We start from the raw sequence: 23963 nt of genomic DNA, 5'->3' as shown, positions 1-23963 counted from the left end.
ACACATCCTACTTCAGTGTGTGTGTGTGTGTGTGTGTGTGTGTGTGTGTATATTATACAGTATACTTTTAACATCACATATGGCAATCATTCTGGCACAATTACTATAGTCTATGATGTATCATGGTTTTGTAGAGCATTCAGAAATTTAAGATAGTGATAATGTTAAAATTTCTGAGTGCTCCACTTTCATAGATACCTCATGCAAAAAAACGTTTCTTTCAGTGAGTTATGCAGAGAACATCAGCTTTCTCCCATAGGATCTACTTATATAGTTATAGTCTTAATAGATACTTAATATAGGAATTTTGAAAGAAAATATGAAATGAATGCAATTAAGGAAATAAAAGCATATAATCTTATAACTGTTCAACAATCTACAACAAAATAAACATCTATTTTCATAACATTGCCTTCTACAACTATATCATACTTTAAACAAAAAATATTAAAGAAAAAGTTCTTTAATTATAACTTGATATTAAGAGTCTTCCTGAGGCTTTCTGGTATAACTGTAAAAACAAAAATAAATAAATATATAAAACGAGCTATTAATTTAATTTAGAAAACATCCAAACATTTCAGATTAATAGAGTATGACATTTTAATTTTTTTTTTTTTTTTTACTCAGTCTCTCTTCTATTTACTTACAAAAATGCTTTAATCAATTCAATAGGAACAACAAATTTGTAGAAAGTTAAAAAGGAACACTGTAAAAACTATTAGAAAAATAACAGTAATGATTTTATCCTGTTTTTTTTCCCCATAAAAAAATTAAAACCAATAATAATATACAAATAAATATCTAATAACAGTTTGCATTACTATACATGGTAACCAAGGATTCTCTGCTTTCTGTGTTGGAATCACCCCCCCCCCCCTTCCTTGATTCAGATATACAGTCTTCCTTACTGTATCTCTGATGATCAATACAGCAATCAATAGATTAATACTAAATATTTGATTTACAATGAAGTTAGCAGACATGTGTAATTGCCTTCATACAAAAAAATGAACTCATGCTGGATATATGTGCTCAACATTTGCAGTATCATTATTATCCTACTTCAAAGAATGTGGACAATAACTTTTGCATGAAGATACTAACACGTCTTCTAAAGATTCTGCTCTTAATAAATTAAACAGCAGTCTGATGAACAAAACTACTGCAGATGCCACTTTAACTGACAGAAAAACTTAATGACTTTTGGAACACTGCCCCCATATGGTCCAAACTCATGCTCTCTAGAAAAACACCTTGAATCATTTTTTCTTATGATATCTCACTAAATCTGTCTATTCTTCCTTCAGCACCAACTTTGTTAATACATTTAAATGCTGCATGGCAATGCACTTTCACTAGCTAAGCATGCTGGGTAATCATAAGTCACAATAAACATACATGGAACATAAAACTAATCGAAAATAAAATATAAAAACTTGAAGATAAACCAAAATAAATAGTCATAGAATAATTAAACTTCAGCTTTATAAAGTTAAGAAATGAATGAGGAAGGGAAAAAAATGGGGAAATCTAGATGAAGTGGAAGAAATCAAGTACATAAGACAATTTAATTGTAATGTCTATTTCAAAATGTATACATTGGTTTTATTTTTTAAAATATAGGAATGATTTTATTCTCAGTTACCCATATCTCTATAACATGTATAATATACTCAGTAATGCTAAATGGTCATGATTAACACATGCAACAATTTGAATTTAAGAGTTCACATTTCACTGTCTGTTACAAAAGCATAGAGAGAGAGCTAAGAAACACCAAAGCTGCATTAAAATGGAGATGTCACGTGCATATAATGCAAGCTCCAGAGTCATGACTGCATTGGATAATACGTCATTAGCATTCAAAAGAACATTAAATTGTCAATATTATGTATATTAGGGAAATTTTATAGCATGTCTCAGAATTTGTTATGAGCATACAATATGAATGACAAATTCATTCTGCCATTTACAATTAATATTTTCAAAATAATAAAAATAAAAAAAAATAAAGGAAAAAGGAGGACTGTGTATAATAATATAATTATTGACAATATAAAAATCTAGATTATGAGGAAAGACAAAGTATGTGACCTCAAACAGTGAAACAGGAGAAAGAAGGGGTGATAAGAGATGGCTATAAACTTCTGAAATGATGTTAGAAGATATCAGCTGATGGAATTTTTTAGTTATTGCTCAAAGGGAGTAGCCAAGGCCATTTAGCTCTAACTTTTGAAGACTAGTGGGCAGCTGACCTCCACCCTTAGCCAATCACAAAATAGCTGGCCCAAGACTATCACTGATTTTAGCTGGCATCCAAGGAGGAGAGTACAGTAGATGATAATTTATTATCATCAAATCCCTCATAACCTTTGGTGTACAGATGGCCATCATATTAATAATATAAACTTAATTGTGTAATACTAACTTCTTATCAGTTTTCCTCCAAATCAGTCTATTATTTGTTAGGACTTTAATAATGTAGATATTATATTTTAGCCTTCTAAGGCTCTTCAAAACAGCATTGCATTAATCTGCCCCATGATAATTTATATAAGTATTTCCCAATTCTTGCATATTATAATTCTTATATCAGAACCACATACCAGTGGCACTTTTCATATGCACAATTAAATATATATTTAAGGAAATGAAGTTTTTAGATTAAGCTGTACTTACCAGAAACCTGATATTTTTAATATATTCAATGATCTTTGTTTTAATTATTTTGATATATTCAATGATTAATTATTTAGAATAAGATCATTTTTGAATGGATGGAATAGGTTGCCAGAGGTGGCAATTGTTGGTGTGAGTGCTTAATCAATGAATGAGTTTAAGGAAGGGTATGATAGGTATTGTGTGAATAATGGATCACCCATGACGAGTCTTCTGACTCCATTGAGATACTGTATAATAATAATAAACTCATTTAAAGAACAATTATTTTCTGGTAAACTGGCTGTTATATATTAATAATATCCATTAATTTGCAAAGCACCTTGTTGAGTCTTTTTTTTTTTTTTTAAATAACAGTTCAAGAAGCTAAGGATAATGAGGCCAATTGCTATGCCTATAAACTATGTTCTTCCAGCCAGCTGGACTGTTCCATAAAATGAAAACTCCAAGTTTCTGGGAAAGGGGAATTCTGTCACCTCTGTATAAAAAAGCAATTTAGTAATGGTCTGAATCAGCAAATGATTATTAATCTTCTGTGATCATAAGCAGATCTCAAAAAGTATGTTTTAATAATCAAATAGACTTGGATCCAAATAGTTTTCATTGATTTTTATCTTGAACATAATTTTTTCTTTGGGGTCCAAATGGGGGGAGGGGGGGGGAATGAGTGCAACATACGGTTCTCCATCCCAACTCCAAATCATCTACAAGAGGTGGCCCCTGTTAAGCCAAGTAACCTAACAGAGGGTTGGGTTAATTCCCCCCCAGCCACACACATGTGCACACAGGAAATAAGATCAGTGAACAGATAAGTACTGGGAACTAATCAAAATGTGATGACAGGTAGCAGTTTAGTAGATTAGTAAAGAAGACTGATTAGAGTTTGAAAGAAGATAAAGACCTGGCCAAATTCAACAATGCAAAACATGGGCAGAAAAAAATCACATGGAGTGTCTCAACCAACAACTCTCGACTGCTATGTAAAAGAAGAGCATTAAAAGATTCAGATCATATTCATTTAGAATATATAATGATTAGCATGTTACTAAAAATAAATATACAAGAAGATTACACCAAATTTAGAATAATAAACTACAAGAGGCAACAAAATTACAAAGGAGCCTAAAAAAAAGGTAGAATGGAATATCAGAATACCATGAATAGAATATCAGAAAAACAAACAGAAGCGAAATGGAAATAATTGTCCAGAATTACTACAGTATGCTCTACTTGTCCACACAAATTGTCACTCCAATAAAGTTAACTGAGTATATTGGAAGTTTTTTTCACTTGGTTAGACTATAAATTATATATTTAGTTTAATCCTTTATCCAAGTGTAAACAAACAAAGTTTGTTTACACTTGGATAAAGGATTAAACTAAATTAAACTAAATGGCCACTACCCAGACCAGTTTCGACCTTTATTGAGGTCTCATCAGTGGGAGCCAGACTCAGTGGTGGTGATTAAAAGATTCAGTTCTGAAGATACTTCAGATGCAAACTTTGTTTGCTTACACCTGGATAAAGGATTAAACTAAATATATAATTTATAGTCTAATCAAGTGAAAAAATCTTCCAACATCTTTCTCTAATCCAGAGTAATTTAATAATAAGGTGAGACACCTTTTCGCAACTCGTATAGGTAAATATGACTTCTCCATTACTTCCACCTTGGTATCACCACCACTGGGTCTGGCTCCCACTGATGAGACCTCAATAAATGTCGAAACCAGTCTGGGTAGTTGCCCTCTCCTTAATGCATAGCAATATACATGTCTACAAGGAGATGTGCTTTACATTATGAGAGATACTAAGGCAAGTGAAGAACTTATACCACCTTTAACACAAGTTTCCCCAGTCCTGAAGATACTTCAGGTACAAACTTTGTTTGTTTACACTTGGATAAAGGATTAAACTAAATATATAATTTATAACTGAGTATAATGAAGCATCAAAAATACTGTCAAAAGGGACAGAATATGCAGTCAATCAGATGAAGGTAAATAAAGCACCAGGGACAGATAAAATAAGAATAGAAGATATCAAGGTAGAAGGAAATATTCTCTATAAAGTTTTAGCAACAAGGTTGACTTGGTACCTAAATGATGGTAGAATACCTAAGGAATGGAAACCATCTAAAATCACCATCATCATGCAATAAAAAGGAGAAAAAGAGAATATTGACAACTATCGACCAATGTCTTCTGTACCACCTCTACAAAATATTCGTAGGAACCATACTAAATAAAATTGAAAAAAAAAAAAAAAAAAAACCCACTATGAAATTAGCTACAAAGAGCAAGCAGGATTTAAGAAAGGATTCTCTATAATCGATCATATATATACAATAAACTAACTAACTCAACAATGCAGAGAATATTATTTTCCACATTGTATGCTATTTACTGATGTCAAAAAAGAATATATAATAGTAGTATATAATACAGTTTTTCAGGCACTAAAAGATCACAGCTTTGAATGACATTACATCCAGTTAATTCAAAACATGTATAAGGCAGCAAAACCCAAATTACTCTTTTTAATAAACGTCTTGAAATACCTCTCAGGAGAGGAGTAATATATATATGAAGATGTGATCTTCCACAATCTCTTTATAGCAACTATAGACAAACATAAACCTGGATGGAGGTTTAAATGCATATTTAGAGTATCTTAAAATACTCTGGTTTGCTGATGATGTGGTTCTGATATCTCATGAACTGCCTGAACTAGAAATAATATCGAATGAAATAGATTTGCACTATAGAATGGCAGGATTACAAATCCATCCTTACAAGACAAAGTGGATGAAAAATGAATACTTTCCTGACCAACATATCAAATTACAAAATAAAGTCAGAGTGGAGATCTACATTTATTTAGGACAAGCAATCAAAATGGACAATGATATATCTAAAGAAAGAAATGCAAAAAAACTGCTTAGCAAGTTTTTAACCAGATAAAATACACTATCACAGACCAAAAAATAGATATCAAAATTCAATGATGACTTAATGAGACATGGAATGCAACAAAATAAAAAAAAAAAAAAGAACAAAGTCTAATAACAACCCAAAGAAAGAAGAGTCTGTAATGTAAGTAAGAAAGATCACATATTAATTATTTAGTTTTAGACATACGACACTAAAATAAGGAAAAATCTAGATTCAAAGATGAGTTAGAAGCTATCTATAACAACACAAAAAAGGTGAGTAGGACATATAGCATTTATGAAAGACAATAGATGGACTTCAAGAATAACAGACTGGTATCCCAGACACACAAAAAGAATACCTAGTAGACCACACCTAGGACACGAGAGGATCCTATATTAAAGTCAATATGAGGGAAATGGAGGAGATTGGCTCAGGATAAAGTTGGCATTTTTGAAAACTGCAGTCATGGAGAAAAACCTACTGAGAGCACGGGTCCATAATGAAAATATATTTTTTTGTTTAGTCTTAGCAAATATATAATTTTTTTTATCTGATTTCAGTTCGTCATTTTCTGGACTATAAGAGAATTAAAGTCACTGCACCAATGGGAAATTACTAGTGAATGTTCCTTACTACTCAAAACAAAAATTATATGTTAACAGTTAGCATAGAAAAGTTAATAGCAACAAAATTTTAATGTAAAAACAATCACAATAATAGATATCTCTTCCCATTCAAATAATAATAATAGTTATTCAAAGTAAAATGGAAATGAAACAGAAAAGAAGCTGTCTTCTGAAGTATTCACATATACTTACATGTTTTTACATGTGTCAGATCACAATAAGGTCGATTATTTGTTTGCTTACACCGGCACAATAAATATCGTGAACTCTTTGGAACTGTGAAATGAACTGGCTTCAGCTGGTTTGGATCATCTTTGTGAGAACCATCACAAAAAGGCTAAATATAACAAAAAATTTCAGCTATAAAATAACAAGCTAATTATTTCTTCTTGAAAAATTATATGGTATCTAAAATTTACACTAAATTACCTAGTAATTTAGTGTAAATTACTGTAATCAGTATAATTTTTTTTATTACTTCAATACAAATTTTCAACACAAAAGTAAACTCAAATCTTTCAAAGATAAAAAATTACGAGTATTTAACAATGGAAATATTAAGCAATAAACATTGTGCATGCCATACGACATAACAAGCTTCACCGTTAAGCCAGTTTATATATTGTGTATCATAACCTAACTTTGTAAAAGCTGAAATGTCTTATAAGAAACAGCCAAAAGCTAGGTGAGAATAATACCTAATTCCTACTGCATTGTGTTGGACATCAAATCACCTCTGAGCCTTCTTTAAGTTTAGATCAACATCATCATATTCCTGCCATGTACCCTCAAGGGGTATACAAGATATGATAGTACTACATGAAAAATTTACATCATTACTAACTTCCTATCTACAAGTTTCCTCCAAATCAATCTGTTACTTGTCAAGACTCCAACATTATCAGATCTTATATTTCTATCTTCTAAGACACTTTTCACCATATCAATCCACTTATATCTTGGTCTTCCTCTGGGTCTTTTTCCTGCCAACCTGGAAGAGAACACTTGTTTTACTAATCTTTCTTCGCCCATTCTGTTTAAGTGACTATACCACCTATGATTACTCTGCTAACACATTCCTGGATGCTAACAATGTCAGTTCTTTCCTAATATCTTCGTTTTTTAATATGATATTGCCATTGATGCCATCTGTTCATATCCCTAATCTTTCTCAGGACTCTCATGTCTGTGGTCTCTAGTCTTTGGTCAAGTGTTTTATTTCTAACCCAGCTCTCAGATCCATAAGTTAGAACTGGTTTGAACACTGTCCTGTATACAGCTAATTTAGTGTTTGACTAATTTCTCTCTTATTCCATATAAATTTATTTAGTTACTTCCTACCATACTAGCTTTGTAGATTCTGTTGTCTATTTCCATATTTAATTTACCATCTTCACTAAAAATTGTACTTAAGTAGCTGAAATGTTTTACTTTCTATAGGTTTTCCATTCACAATGCAGTCGATATTTTCAATGCTTCTGCCTATTTTCATTGTCTTTGCCTTGCTATTGTTGACTTTCATACAATATCTCTTAAGTTTATATTTAAATGTTAAATCCAATGTGTTTTTCTTCTCAATGTACAGTAATCTACTGCTTATCCAGCCCTTCAATTATCAGAATGGTAAGTTCTGATAATTGAAGCACAATTTACATGGTGCTCTAAAAGAAGTCAGTTGACATGCAAGGGTCAGTTGATTGAAGAGTCATTGTTTTTAAGGTCAGATAAATGGAAGATTACACTATTTGAATGTTAAATTCAAAGCCATTTTTGTTGCCAAACACTTCATGTCTTTCACTGATAGAAGCTTTATGGCTATTGTATTGTTATATGCTAAATAACTGGTGTGGAAGGTCAAACCTGATTTGTTATCAGGAAAGAACATTAAGATTCTCTTAATTTTTTTTTTCTTCTGCACTTACCAATCTGTCCTACAAAGCAAATGGTATAGAAACAGAATATCTTACAGGCACACCTACTGTGAAGGGGGGATGCGACTATATCAGGGGTAAAAGTTTTTTTTTTTTCAAATTATGCTGCTTCAGAACCTAGACTATTTATTCTATTTATTTCATTTCTTTAATAAATATAAGATAGAGTGACAGTATCTATGTAATTTTGATTTTCTTGACTGAGAGTTTTCTTTAGGTATTCTCTGCAGGATGTCATTCACTTTTTTTTTTTTTTTGTACTTCTTGCTTTTTGCTTCTTGCTCTTATTTCTTCTTCTCCCTGAGAGTTTTGACAATGTCTCATTTTTGTGTTTGGATGATGATATGAAGTGGCATATATCTACCTTCAAATCTGTTCTGATTTCAAACTGAGATTAACATGTCCAAGAATAACAGTGAATCTGTTCTCTTCAATTTCAAGGATCAGTTCATTTTGAAACTCTTGGTAGTCCCTAAATTTCACAAACCTGAAATACCATTATGCTTAATTGTAAGATACCCAAGAGATTGTACACAACCATTCAAGATATTTATTAGTGTAAAACTTATTTTAGGGTTTCACCTGTTCAAGTAGAAGGCAAAATTAAATAGTTGATTTTCTTTTTTTGCTCCTAGACAAACGAGGAAAATATTTAATAACACAGCCATATTTTAGGTTTAATGCAGTAGCTTATTAGCTCTATAAAGCTGACTAAAAGTTTTCCACATAAATATTGGTTAACTGTGATGAATTGACAAACTAATAGCTAAACCTTGTTTCTGTTGCCACACTGAAAGAATGTGTTGTCTAGCAATGTTTAAATAGAATGATGGTGTCAAGTAGGAAGAGTTCTTCTAGTAATAGTAAGGATTCATCCTTAGGCATATTGGTAAATAAGCTAGTAAATAAGTTATGTCTAAACTTGCTAAGAGTTTTTTTATTTTATTTTTAATGTGTTTTATTTTCTAAAAATCTTTAGAATTTCTGTTGACTTGATTGTTTCATGTAGAGAACAGCAAACTGAATAAATATCTTGAAAAGTTGTGTACAATCTCTTGGGTATCTTACAATTAAGCATAATGGTATTTCAGGTTTGTGATAGAGACTACCAAGAGTTTCAAAATGAACTGATCCTTGATTTACTTTGATTAGGTGCAGAAATTTTTTATCAGACTAAGTTTTTATTGCATGTGGTTCATGTGAGGATCTATGTCCAAAATAATGAACTCTGTTTGACAAAAAAATCAGTTTAACATGCCAGTATATAAAAGAAAGCAATTATTTAAAAAAAAATAGAGGATATACAAAATAGTAGGTGCAAATATACAAAATAGGGGGTGCTTAAGGGTCAAAGCTGTATAACTGAGAGGAGACCTCCACATAGCCTTTAAAGGAATGCAGAGAACCGACCAGGGCTTCTGACCTAATGTCCAATCCTCACCTTCTCGTGGTGCACCCTGTTGGGTATCTACTTTGATACTGAATGAACGAGGATGGGCTGGCAATTTGGGATTTAGCCGACCAAATTGTATTCTTATTGGTTAAACCAAAATAAAAAATGATGGTACAACATGACAAAATTTCATGCCGGCTGGGGCGTCGCCCGGTTAAACATGGCCCCCGTTGTTTTCGCCAGGGAACCAGGGCGAACAGCGAAAAGTCAGCTACTGGAACAAATCTGAAAACAAACCCCAACTCAACATCACCAGAGTTAAAGATCGGTACTATCAACGTAAGAAGCCTGAATGGCAAAGAAATGGAGCTAGCTGAGGAATTAGATAAGTACCAGATCGACATAATAGGGGTGACTGAAACAAAAAAGACCAAAACTGGTGAGATCTTTCTGAGCAATAAATACAAAATGTTATATTCAGGCAATGACAATCAAGGAAAAGAAGGAGTAGCCATAGTATTCAACACAAAATACGAGGCTAATCTTCTTGAATGGCAGTCAGTCTCAAGTAGAGTAATGTGGGCAAATATGAGAATGGGGAACTGGACAATGAAACTTATTTGTGCCTATGGTCCCACAGAAGGTTCTACTAAGGTAGAAGTGGAGGAATTTTTTGAGGCTTTAGAAAAAGCAACTGACACAATGAAAAAGGAAAAGTTGGTCCTTGTTGGGGATCTAAATAGTAGAGTAGGAAATGATTGTGAGACATACAAAAATATTTTGGGAAAATTTGGAGAAAAGAGCAAAGCTAATAATAATGGCAAATATCTGTTGGATTTCTGTTCAGGACATGGACTGGTTATTACTAACACCATGTTCCAACATAAAAATGTGCACAAATTCACATGGAGAGAAGAGGCTAGGAATAAGAAAAGTCTCATTGACTATGTTATTGTTGATAGTGATGTTTTCTCCCTGGTGCAAGACACCAGAGTGTACAGAGGATTTGAAATTGGAAGTGATCACTATTTAGTCTTGAGCAGGATAAAATTGAATTTCATATTGAAAAGAATAACATGTAAGAAAGTTTTAAAGCGAATAAAAGTTGAACAGCTCTCAGATGTGAACTGTAGACTAAAATACAGAAATATTATTGAAAAGAAAATGAAAGAGTTTGAGAACAGGAATCAAACCTTGGAGATTCAGTGGCAAACTCTGAAGGAAACATTGATTGATTCTGCCAGAGAGGCATGTGGTGAGGTTGTGTGCAAGGATAAAAAAATCAGAACTCCCTGGTGGACACAGGAAGTTAAAGAGGCAGTGAAGGAAAAGAAGAAAGCATATCAAAAGTTCCTGGCAAATAAGTCAGCTTTTACTCTTACAGAATACAGAGACAAATGTAAGAAAGCTAAACAATGTGTAAAATTAGCTAAACAAAAGTCATGGGAGGACTTTGGCAAGAATATAGAAAATAAATATCAAGAAGGTGGCAAAATATTCTGGAGGTTGTTGAAGAAGCTTAGGAATGGAGGAAAGAGTGCTGTAAAAGGAATTAGAGATGATAAAGGTGAAATGAAAACAGGAGAAAAAGATATCCTTGAAGTATGGAGTAATTACTTTGAAAAACTGCTAAATGAAACAAGCAGTGATGACAGCACAGTGATAAAAAACACTGACCAGGCATGCAGTCAGGAATACATATCCATACTTGAAGTAGAAAAAGCCATCAAAGGCTTGAAATGTGGAAAGGCAGCAGGAGTAGATGATATTCGACCAGAAATGCTGAAGTATGGTGGTATAAGAGTCTTACAGTGGCTGCACTGCATAGTTCAGAAAGCCTGGACAGAGGGACGAATTCCTGATGATTGGAGTAGAGCTCTCATAGTACCCATATATAAAAAGGGAAATAAAACTGAATGTGAGAATTACAGAGGTATTTCCCTACTGAGTGTTCCTGGCAAGATCTATGCAAGTATACTTGAGAAACGGTTGAGAAGAATTGTGGAAGAAAAGCTTGGTGAAGAACAAGCTGGATTCAGGCCAAATAGAGGCTGTCAGGATCAGATCTTCACTTTACGACAAATAGTCGAGAAAGCATGGGAATATAACAAAGATCTGTATTTAAGTTTTGTCGATTTGGAAAAGGCATATGACAAGGTGCCAAGAGAGAAGCTGTTCAATACGCTGCAGTTATATGGTGTGAATGGGGCATTATATCAAGCAATACTTAGTCTTTATTTGAGTTGTGAGTCAGCAGTTAGAATTGAAGGAAGTACAGGAAGATGGTTTAATGTTAAATCTGGTGTGAGACAAGGATGTACATTATCCCCTCTGTTATTCATTATCTATATGGATCACATTATGAAGGAATGTGGTATTAAACCTGATATCAAAATTGGAGATGTTAATGTCAGCGCTTTGCTTTATGCGGATGATGTTATACTTCTAAATAAATCCACTACAAGTCTGCAAGATTCTCTGACTAAATTGAATAGCTGTTGTAATAGATATGGTATGAAGGTCAGCAATAAAAAGACAAAGACAATGAAAATAGGCAGAATCATTGAAAATGTCAACTGTGTTGTGAATGGAGAACCTGTGGAACAAGTAAAACATTTCAGCTACTTAGGCACAATTTTTACTGAAGATGGTAAACTAAATATAGAAATAGACAACAGAATCAGCAAAGCTGGTATCGTGGGAAGTCAATTGAATAAATTCATATGGAATAAGAAAGAAATTAGTCGGAACACTAAATTAGCTGTATACAAGACTGTGTTCAAACCAATTTTAACTTATGGATCTGAGAGCTGGGTCAGAAGTAAAACACTTGACCAAAGACTAGAGACCGCAGATATGAGAGTCCTGAGAAAGATTAGAGGCGTGAACAGATGGCATCAATGGCAATATCATATTAAAAACGAGGATATTAGGAAAGAACTTGACATTGTCAGCATCCAGGAATGCGTTAGCAGAGCTAATCTCAGATGGTATGGTCACTTAAATAGAATGGGAGAGGAAAGATTAGCAAAACAAGTGTTCTCTGCCAGGTTGGCAGGAAAACGATCCAGAGGAAGACCATGGATTGATATGGTACAAAGTGCCTTAGATGATAGAAATATAAGATCTGATAATGTTGGAGTCTTGACAAGTAACAGACTGATTTGGAGGAAAATTGTAGATAGGAAGTTAGTAATGATGTAATTTTTTCATGTAGTACTGTCATATCCTGTACACCCCTTGAGGGTACATGGCAGGAATTTGATGATGATGATGATGATGACAAAATAGTAGTAGCTCAATGCAGAAGGAAAATCCTGCATTTGCAACTGAGAGAGCTGGCAAAATTCTAAGCCATTATGTTCCTTTATTTTCAATACAAATACCAATGTGTATTTGTATTGAAAAATCTATTTGATTTTTTTGTCAAACACAGTTTATTATTTTGCAATTGACAGGAATTTCTTATGTTAGATACAGGTGCCTGTATAAAAAATCATTCTGTCATGATTACTATATCTTATTCTCTGCAGTAGAAAAAAATATTTTTACCTGCTTTTTACTGAGGCCACAAGAACACCAACTATACTTCTTGTCTTCTTTAAGATACACCAATTTAGGAATCTGTTTAGCTATTTTTCCTTTAATGACTGTTCCAGCCTGTGGTGTTGCTGCTGATGATGACATCTGAAGTAAATAAAAGAACAGTAATCAATTAACCATCAGTTTCTATTATAGGAAAAATGTAAAAATTGTTTCTAATTTTCTAATGTTCCCCAAAGCATTTCTTGCACTTGATAAACATAACCACTGTAACAATTTTATGGTTCTGACATTTGTAAGCAGCTGTCAATAAGTTATCTGACGTCTTTGCTTATTTCCTATCTGATATAAAGATGTATGTTGCCTCATATACATATATCAGTGGCATCGAATGCCCATTTTGTCTGGGTGTGCTGTCATGACTTATGCAATTAGCGCTACAGGGATTCACATCAGTTTGACCGTATGATTGCATTTTTATCGACGTATTAAAGTTTTAAGAATGCATAGTGCATCAGCACTCATCTTAATTGGTCTAATGCAATTAACTGTAGGATAACTTTGGAGGTATCAGGAATAATAATAATAATAATAATAATAATAACTTTGAATATTTTATCAACTAATTGTAATCAAATCTGCACAGAGTGTGTGTGTGGGGGGGACAATGCATTTGTTTTAAGATATTGTATATTAGAAAACAATAATGAAGGAAATGTTATATTTGGTTGGTATATTTGAATTACTCAAAGGTGTAAAATTTGGAAGAGGAAGAGAAGGCTTACCTCCTTTGACTACAATACTATTTTCCATTGGAAATATGGGCAAAAAAATTATAAATTTATCGAAAATTATATATCAAAAACGTGTCTATATTATATATAAAAACTTACCTACCATGTCAGTTCACACTTCATGCAAACAAAACTAGTCTCAGAGCTCACCCTCCCTCCCTCACTTTCTGAGCATTGTAAAAACTCCTAGAACACTAAGAATTTGACCCACTTTGTCATCTGTACATCTTTTCAAAGATCTCGAGGGTGTATGTATTTTGAATGCACACCCAGGCTATTAATGTGAATGTGATGAAGTGTTTATGCACTGAAAAGTGTCCACTTCATGAAGCATTAGTATATTGTGTTTAATATACGTTTAGAAATCACGTGAAGTCTGGAAGAAATTAAGGGAGTCTTTAATGGGAATAAATTCAAAAATATAATATCAGTGATATTGCCATTTGGTGGATGAGCACTGCACACCTGACACACCTGGAATATTTGCTCTTGATATATACATCATCATCATACGTATCAAGGATTTAGGCCTAGTATGGCCTGTTCCGGCCTTAGAAGTCATCTTTGAATCGTTTAAGAGGACGTCCTGGTTTTCTTTTTCCTAATGGCTTGTACTTTAAGGCTTGTTTTGGTAATCTTTCTGTTTTCATTCTCTGAACGTGTTCCATCCATCTATGTTTATATTTTTTAATTTTTTCAATTACTGGTTCTTGGTTTAATTCTTTCATAATATCTTCATTTCTTTTGTGATCAAATAGGGTATACTTTGCAGTTTTTCTCATAAACTTCATTTCTGCTGTTGTTAATCTTTGTTTGTCTTTTTGTTTTATTGTCCAGATTTCGCTTCCATACATTAAGACCGGTAGGGCTAATGTATTGTATACTTTTAGCCTGGTTTTTGAACTAGGTTTGGTTTAAATATAGAGTTAATTACTCCTGTTATTTTTAAATATTTTGCAATTTTTATTTATATCTTTTTCATTTTCATAAGTGATCATACATCCTAGGTAGTTAAATGAATTCACCTGTTCTAAGATCTTGTTATCTAATACTATTTTAGTTCTTGCTGGATCTTGTCCTTTAAAGGCCATAGTTTTTGATTTTTCCGTTGATATTATCATACCATAATCTTTGGATATCTCATTTAGATTTAAAATAGCTTTCTGTAAGTTATCTTCAGAATTTGTAATTATTATTTGGTCGTCTGCAAAGAGGAGAGTGTTTAAGTTAACTGTAGGTGAAAGTTTAATTCTTTGATGTAAATTTTTACTCCATTTTATTATTATTTCATTTAAGTAGATATTAAAAAGAGTTGCTGAGAGGGGACATCCCTGTCGGACCCCTTGGTTTATCTCTCTTGTATACGATAGCTCATGATCTAATCTTATTTGTATTTGATTATTTTCATATATACTTGTGACAGCTTTTAGGATATTATTTGGTATTTGTCTTTCTTTTAATATGTTAAATAATATGTTTCTTTTAACTGTGTCAAATGCTTTTTCAAAGTCAATAAATACAAAATGTGTTTCCAAATTATATTCTCTTCTTTTCTCTATTATTAATTTTAGGCAGAAGGCTGAGTCTATACATGATCGTCCTTTTCTAAATCCATTTTGTACCTCTAGAATAAAGTTTTTGGAATATTTCATTAGTTTGTTATTTAAGATTCTGCTGTATATTTTGTAACATGAATTTAGTATACTGATACCTCTATAGTTTTTAGGGTCATCTCTATTACCTTTCTTAAAGATGGGAATCACAATTGCTTTTTTCCATTCTACTGGGGGGATACCAGTTGAGTAAATTTTATTTAAAAATAATAAGTCTTCCTTTGAATCTTGTTCCTGGGTATTTATATAGTTCTGAACCTAGCTTATCTTATCCAGGTGATTTTCCGTTTCTTGTTTCTATCAGGCTGATTTCTAATTCTTCTTCAGTTATTTCCTTTTCATTTTCATTAATTGTTTGCCAGTTGTCTTTTTAAAATATTTGTCTGTCCACAGTTCTGTGTGGTAATTTAGAAATTCTTCTAATTTCAATTCAGTGTTTAATTTTATGTTTTCTTTGGTATCTGCATTTAGATGTTTCAAAATCTTATATACATTGGGTCTTATTTTATATAAATCATGTTCTAAATTAGAAACAAATTTATTCCATGATTCTGTATGTCTTTTTCTGACTTCTCTTTTAGCTATGGCTTTTATTCTTTTATATTCTATTTCATCTTCTAATCTTTTACTGCTTAACCATTTGTGATAGGCTTCTTTTTTCTTTTTGATTATTTCTTTGATTGTATCATCCCAGATCTTCAGTTTTTTTTCTTTTATTGAATTTTTTGGTCTTTCCTAAGCTTTCATTTGCTGCTGCATTTAATATCGTTTTTATATTAAGCCATTCTATTTCTATTTCTTCATTTTGTTTTATTTTATCTAGATACTGGTTAATTCTTTGTTCATATAGCCATTGTACATTTGTGTCATTCAATAGTCTAGTTTTATAAACAAATGTTTCAATTTTTCTTTCTGTTCTTGTTACTTGTAGCCATTTAGGTGGTAATCTTAATTTTCTTTTAACAAGGAAGTGGTCACTGCTTATTTTGTATCCTCTGTGAACTCTAACATCTAGTGAAAATTTTGATGTCTTTTAATTTAATACGAAGTAATCTAATATTGATTTCCATCCTCTTGCTGCCCAAGTATATTTATGTATGTCTTTATGTTTATAGAAGGAATTCATTATTTTTAGGTTATTATAAACTACAAAGTCAATCAATTGTCATTTGTCATAAAAATTGTCATTTTTATTTATTTTATTATATATGTTTTGTAGCTGATTATAAAAATCAATATTATCCTATTCTCTTCCTTCTTCTGGGGCATATAAACCAATTATTGTTAAATAGCCTCTATTTTTATTCTTTCATTCTATAATTTATAATGTTTTAACTGTTTTGAAAGGGAGTTATGAATCCAAATCATGACTTCTGCTTGTCTCTGTCGACTCCACTGTATATCACATTGAAATTTTCAGTTCTCATAGTTCCTTTTAATTTCTTTTTTGTTTCAGTGATTACTGCTATTTTAAAATTTCTTTCATTTAATAACTGGTCTAATTCTATTTATTTATATGCTATTCCTCTTACATTCCAGTTTGCTATGTGTATTATATTTTGTCGTTTCCATTTTCGTTTTCCCTTTTCCATTCCAGGGTCGTTTCCCATAGATTCAATCCGATTATCTTTTTCTGTCAGCTTACAAGTATGGTTATGTTCTCCATGTCAGGGGACTAGCCTGACGATGGAATAGTTCAGTGGTAGGGCTGCTACCTTAAGGCTTCTGAACTCGCCTTCTTCCGAATTTAAACCCATAGGAGGAATAGGGTATATTGAAGGGGAAAGGGTAGATTATAGAAGAAATATAGTAAGGTTTAGAGAGAGGACATAGTTGTAAGGCCAGAAATGAAAAGACCCCATGGCCTTCGAGTACTCTAATAGCACAAGGGTCATAAAGTAAGAAGAGTTGGCTGATAAGGCCTTATAGGAAAGATTAAAGTAAGTGGGTCTTCCTCAAAGTAGAAGAAGGAGAGGATAGATCCAGCTAGGGGTCCATGGGAGTGCCGCTTCCCTTACAATCAAGATGATTGCCCCTTATGGCCCTGTTGGTCCACGAGTCCTTATTCAGTATATTCGGACCACCCCACCATATATATATATATATATATATATATATATATACGTAGAAAGTATTTTACCTTGGGTATAATAAATGTTAAGAATACCAAGTAATTTTTAAACCTGGTTTTACTCCATTTCCCAAGTAAGCAAACAGATAAAAAATCAAGTTTGCGCCTGCAATTGATGCAAGTCTAACTGATCCTACAGGTAGTGCAAGACCAGGACAACTCGTGGTAAAGGTGGGGCAAGCTCCGATCACTAATCTTAATATTTACCCTTAATGCCAAAACACATCCTTTAATACAAAACACATCCTTTTAATACAAAACATCATACATCCCCTTCTAGATGTGTTTTGGCATTAAGGGTAAATATTAAGATTAGTGATCGGAGCTTGCCCCACTTTTACCACGAGTTGCGCTGGTCTTGCACTACCTGTAGGATCAGTTAGACTTGCATCAATTGCAGGCGCAAACTTGATTTTTTGTCTGTTTGCTTACTTGGGAAATGGAGTAAAACCAGGTTTAAAAATTACTTGGTATTCTTAACATTTATTATACCCAAGGTAAAATACTTTCTACATTTATATCTCCTCCAGAGATTTTTATTTAATAAGGTTAAAACACCTTATGGCAACTTGTTCTGGTAAAATACTTATGAGCTCTGTATTACTAAATCTTGGTATTTTCTAGCCTAGCTCCCACTGATGAGGCCTCAATAAAGGTCGAAACCGGTCTGGGTAGTGGCAACTTGCCTTTAATACAAAACATCATACATCCCCTTCTTGGAGATGTGTTTTGGCATTAAGGGTAAATATTAAGATTAGTGATCGGAGCTTGCCCCACCTTTACCACGAGTTGCCCTGGTCTTGCACTACCTGTAGGATCAGTTAGACTTGCATCAATTGCAGGCGCAAACTTGATTTTTTGTCTGTTTGCTTACTTGGGAAATGGAGTAAAACCAGGTTTAAAAATTACTTGGTATTCTTAACATATATATATATACATACATACACGCACGCGCATGTATACACACACACATGGTGGGCTCCCCTATCCGCCACCCAGGGGACGCACTCTCTAGGGGTTACAGGGTCCCCTGAGAGGGTCCCCTTGATAGGTGACAGGGTCCCCTTGATATATATATATATATATATATATATATATATTAATGACACAGTCACTAATATGGCATAGGTTTTACAGAGGTAAAGTTGAAGAGAGTAGAAACAGACTGATGTTATTGTTGGATAGCTGGAAGTTTCAAACCTCAGGGGGAGAAGGGGAGGCTGTTTCAGATAACAGCAATAGATGGAATAAAAGATACATATGAGAAGCAGATTCATTGGATTGTACTTGAACTGAACATATGCTGATGACCCATTGCTCTTCCTCCAATGCTCTTATTATAGGCTAAACAAAAAAATAGAGGATGATGGATGTCGGTTCAGTCAAAGCAGAAACAGACCATCTATGAGACAGTGATTGTTGAATAGCCAAACTGTTCTCTTTAGACAGAACCAACAATTTTTAAGAAGGTTTTTGGTATAATACCTCACATGCAGGAACATTATTCCAGCAGTATTGAAAAGAAAAGGATAATAAGTTTATTTTGGAAAGTGAGGAGGCCATGGATGTGACTGACTGTGCCATGATAAGCTAGAGTAAACACCAGGCCAAGAAAAGAGAAAGTGAGATCTGATTTTGTCTGAAGATTTGGATAAGCAAATGAGAGATGAAATATATTTTCCAAGCAAGAAGACAAGATTGTTTTGGGTAGTACTGAATGTGACTAGGTTTTAATGGATAACCCAAAATAAGTTCTATCTGCTTCAACCAAAAGCAGACATCCTTAAATCTTGAAATCAAAGACCTACTAGATTTAGTTTTTCACGAGTAGGAGGAACATAGGATATAATCATCATAATAACTATAAAAAGGGTTTGAGATTAGTGAGAGAAGTCAATGTATAGAGATTAGAAAGTGAGTAGAGCTCTGGGATTTTTCCATCACCTCTGTGCCAATGGAGAAATATGACAGGAAACCATCTCACACACACACACAGTGGATGACCACAAAGAAAAACAACAACCAAATTACCAATGTCAGAAGGCACAGGACAGCAGTTTGTTGAGATGGCTTCAATTTCAGTCCTAATCAAATGATCAGGACTGATATTGAAGGACCCTGGAAATGTCAAGAACAAGTCCAAAAGTTTCCATGCATATCTAAAAGTGGGCAATGTAGAATAGGAGATCTGATGTGGTTCTGGAGTGGCAGAATCTATTCTCACAGTCTGATAAAACAAGTGAGATGTACATAAAGCTGAATGTTAAGGATCTTCTCTATGAAACAATGACTCATTGCTCTTCCTCCAATCTTCTCTATTTAGAGAAGACTGAAAGAAAAGCAACAGGTCAGTAGTTTTAGGATATACCTATATCCCCATTTTTAAGGATAAATTGAATATGGGTTTGCTTCCAATGCCATGGGATAGTTGTCAGCTGAGTAGAAAATGGTATAAAAATGATGCAAGATTGGTATTAATGACAGAGTGTAACTTGCAGTTTGTGTGTGTGTGTGGGGGGGGGGGTAAGAGCAAGCTTCAAAAACAAAAGTTTCCATACAGTTTTCAGTATGTGGTTCATCCAAAATTCTTCTGTTATCATTCTTTAGAAAGACAGGACACAACATGATTTGTCTTGGTCATTGATGCAGGAGTTATGAAGCAATTCATGTTAGCAGATCGCCTTTTAGGTGTGGTTACAGTAGTGCTATACAGACAAGAAAGAGAAGTGGAAACACATATGGGTAGAAGAGCATAATGGCCTTTACAGGACCAGAAGGCAAAACCAGTCACGACAAGACCGCTTGTGATGACTGGTTTTGATGTTTATTACAAGATTAAATAATACCAAGGTTAACTAACTGTTCTGTTGCGATGGACTGATATGATCTGTGGTCCTTTATCCCTTTGTCAGATCTGCAACAAATTTGCTGGATATTAAGCAATGTAATTGAGCTCTTAGCTTGCCCATTATAGGCTATTGACTACCAGTGAGGTTTTATTATTTTTTTTTTAATTAAAAGAAAACAAATTACTTGTTTGGTATGGCTTTTTTTTTTTTGGAAAATTTGTTTGTTTTAGCCTACCACTGGGTGGTAGACTGTGATGGACTTGGAATACTACTGTATTAAACCCACTGCCAGATGTCCAAAATAGGTGAGCTTTGGCTCGCCTATTTTGGACCTCTGGCAGTGGGTTTAAAAAGCTTACCAGCACAGTATGGTTTTGGGACATTATGTTTTGCAAGATCATGCTCACTGTAGTATGCTGCTTAGTGGATTAATGGATTACGGTTGATAGTAGTATTTGCAAGCCATGACGATTAAATGATGGGTATAGTTGTTCTATTGTCCTAATTGCTTTTGAATAGATGTGATCAATATGAATCAAAGTGAAGCCCATTATCTAGTTGTACCCCTAAATATTTGGCTAATGGCTGCCATAGAATGGGGATGCCAAACATAACTTTGTTCTCCAAGGACATTTGCCTTCTTGAGAATAGAACTGCAGTGTTCTTGTCTGCATTAACATCAATCTACCATTTTTTGAACTACTGTCCTAGTTCCAAGAGTACGTTTTGCAGTTTTTAGTTCCTAACCCAGGTTGCAGGAAGCAGACCATTATAGCAGTATCATCTGTATATAGGGTTATTATGGTGGCGATCGTGCATGGGATGTCGATACCAGGATGCAGGACATATATGGCGCAGAGGGTGTAGCTTGACGCTTTTCATATTCCCTGTGGTCTGTTTCGGGAGCAGTGATGGGAGAGATTTGTGAGCTATTTTAGCTCGCCCTGAGTGGGCAGAAGTGATTATTCATCGTTGAGTGTTAGGATGGCTTTTGGTCTTTTATGTTTCCAGTGGTCATTACCGTCATAGTTTCCGGCTTGCTGTATTAGTTGGTTTGGATGCGTAGATGTCTTCATAAAGAATTTTTCTGCTAGGGAGCATAGTAGTGGAGAGATGTAGGGGATATTTATGTCCCAGTGGATCTGGGCGTTCCTGATGAACCACGGAGCATCCAGTATCATTCGCAGGCACTTGTTCTGTAGTCTTTGTAGCTTGAGGATGTTTGTCTTGGCAGTATGGCTCTAGGCTGGGGAGGCGTATATAACTGTGGGACGGATCACTGTCTTGCACAGTAGAATTTTGTTTCTTGAGCTTAGTTTGCTGTGTCTGTTGATCAAGGGGTATAGCTGGGTGATAACTTTTGAAGCTTTGGTGCATGTGCTCTTGATGTGGCTGTTGAAGCATAATCGCTTATCAAGAATTATTCCGAGGTATTTTGTTTCAGTTTTCCAGGGAATTTTAGAGTTGAACAGGGTGATGTCTCCTTTGGGGGATGCTCGTCTTCTTGTGAAGAGTATCGTTTTGCTTTTCTGGGGGTTTAATTGTAGTCACCAGTCTTTAAACCATTTTTCTAGATTCAGGATAGTGTCTTGTAGTTTTTTGGTAACGAGATGTGGTTGGCGAGATCTAGCTAGAATAGCCATGTCATCTGCATAAAGGGCAATGGTGGATGTGAGAGGACTTTGAGGGATGTCTGCCAAATAGATGTTGAACAGGATCGGGGCTAGCAGTGATCCTTGAGGAACTTCAGCGAGGATTTTCCATTGGGTTGAGACTGTTTCATTGATTTTGACTTGCATCCTCCTGTTGGAGAGGTATGATTTGATCAGGTGTATCATGTTTAGTGGAAGGTTAGCGATGATAAGTTTGTAGAGGAGGCCTTGGTGCCAGATCTTACTGAAGGCCTTTGAGATGTCTAGGAAGGCAGCTCCAGTGTGTTGATTCCAATTAAATCCTGTGGTAATGTATTCTACCGGTCTATGGATCTGTTGGGTGGTGCTGTGATTTTGATGGAAGCCAAATTGTTCTTGTGGAATGATATTTAGTTGGTTGACATGATCTTGGAGTCTGATGAGGATGATTTTCTCAGCTATTTTACCTAAGTTGGATAGCAGGTTGATGGGATGGTAATTTTCAGGTAGGTGTGGGTATTTGCCTGGTTTGTAAATTGGGATGATGTCAGCTATTTTCCATGAATGGGGGAAGTGCTGCCATTTGAGGATGGAGTTTATGATGTTTGCCAGATGTGCTATGGCTTTGCGTGGTAGTGCCTTGATGACTTGGTTAGTGATGCCGTCAGGACCTGGGGCTTTTTTGATCTTGAGATGGTTGATGATGCCGATTATTTCGGTAGGTGAGGTAGGCATTATAGGGCTTGGATTGACATCAGGACGATTTACTGTAAACTTGACTTTACGATGGATCTTGTATACATGGCTGATGTTTAGGTTCTCATATGCAGGACTGCATTGTTTCTCTATGTTTCTTGCTATGGCTTTGGCTTTGTCAGCATCTGTGTATGCAAGGTGCTGTTCTGCCTGCAGAGGAGGGAGGGATTTGTGCTTGTTGTCCCACTGTTGGTTCTTGTGGTTCTGGAGAGCCACTCGGACAGATTTGTTTAATCTGTTGAGGGCTGTTTTGTCCTGGGGAGCACGAGTGTTGTGATATCTTTTTCTTTGTCTGTTTTTTTCCCTTATTAAGTCCATGATTTCTTCCAGGAGACAATTTTGTTTGTGGGTAATCGTGGATACTGTGGCTGCTGTTATGGGTTTATTGATATGATTGGTGAGGTTCTTTATTGCCGTGTCTATTTCTTCCTTGGCTTTTATATGGGGAACCAGACCAATGTGTTCTGGTAGCACTTTCCTAAGTTTCTCCCAGACAATGGAGGTTTGGGGGGGGGGGGGAGATGACTGGTCTTTATTTCCTAAGTGAAGTAGGATTGGGTTGTGGTCTGAGATAATTCGTTCAATGCTTGAATGCTGTGCTGGTATTTGATGTTGTGTAGGATGGCAATGTCTAGAATGTCGGCTGTGCCAGTTGGGCTGTGGTGGGTTGGTTCAGTGGGTCCTGTTACAACAGCGTTGTTTAATCCTGTGTAGCCGAAGAGGATACAGCCATTTTTATTTGTGATTCTGCTGTTCCAGGAGGGTTGTTTGGAGTTAAGTCCCCAGCGACAATGATGGATTCATTTATGCCTAGTACAGCATCCAAGTCAGAAAATAGCAGGGTCTTAGCGGGGGAGTTGTAGGCGGCGTAGATTTTAAGTCTTCCTGTTGAGTTTGTGTGGACTTCGACACCAGTGAGTTCTAGGTTGGAGGTTGGGGGGGGGGTATTCCATTGCTCCTGATATGGTTGTACCACCACCTCTATAGTCCAGTCGGTCATTTCTATATAGTGTGTAGCGTCTCAGTTTTGGATTGTCTGCAGGTCTTAGATGAGTTTCATTAATTAGGATGATGTCA

At 34.6% G+C, this 23963-nt stretch overlaps 1 protein-coding gene across 1 annotated transcript in view; it reads right to left on the bottom strand.

Annotated features, from left to right (window-relative positions):
• Positions 1-331: 331 nt before the first annotated feature.
• Positions 332-23963, bottom strand: part of LOC150094169 (uncharacterized) — a 70629-nt gene continuing 46997 nt past the window's right edge. The window contains exons 3-5 of the mRNA XM_090412283.1: positions 13122-13256; positions 6438-6582; positions 332-511 (exon numbers count right to left, since the gene is read on the bottom strand). Of these exons, the coding sequence (XP_090268409.1) occupies positions 468-511; positions 6438-6582; positions 13122-13256 (324 nt within the window). The 3' untranslated portion in view covers positions 332-467. The remainder of the gene's footprint in view (positions 512-6437; positions 6583-13121; positions 13257-23963) is intronic.

Source organism: Typopeltis vanoorti, chromosome 22, assembly GCF_054136105.1.
Source record: "Typopeltis vanoorti isolate ZY-2024b chromosome 22, IOZ_Tvanoo_1.0, whole genome shotgun sequence".
Taxonomy (NCBI): Eukaryota; Metazoa; Arthropoda; class Arachnida; order Uropygi; family Thelyphonidae; genus Typopeltis; species Typopeltis vanoorti.
The sequence above is the reverse complement of the archived record's forward strand: the minus strand, read 5'-3'. Positions and strand labels throughout refer to the sequence as shown.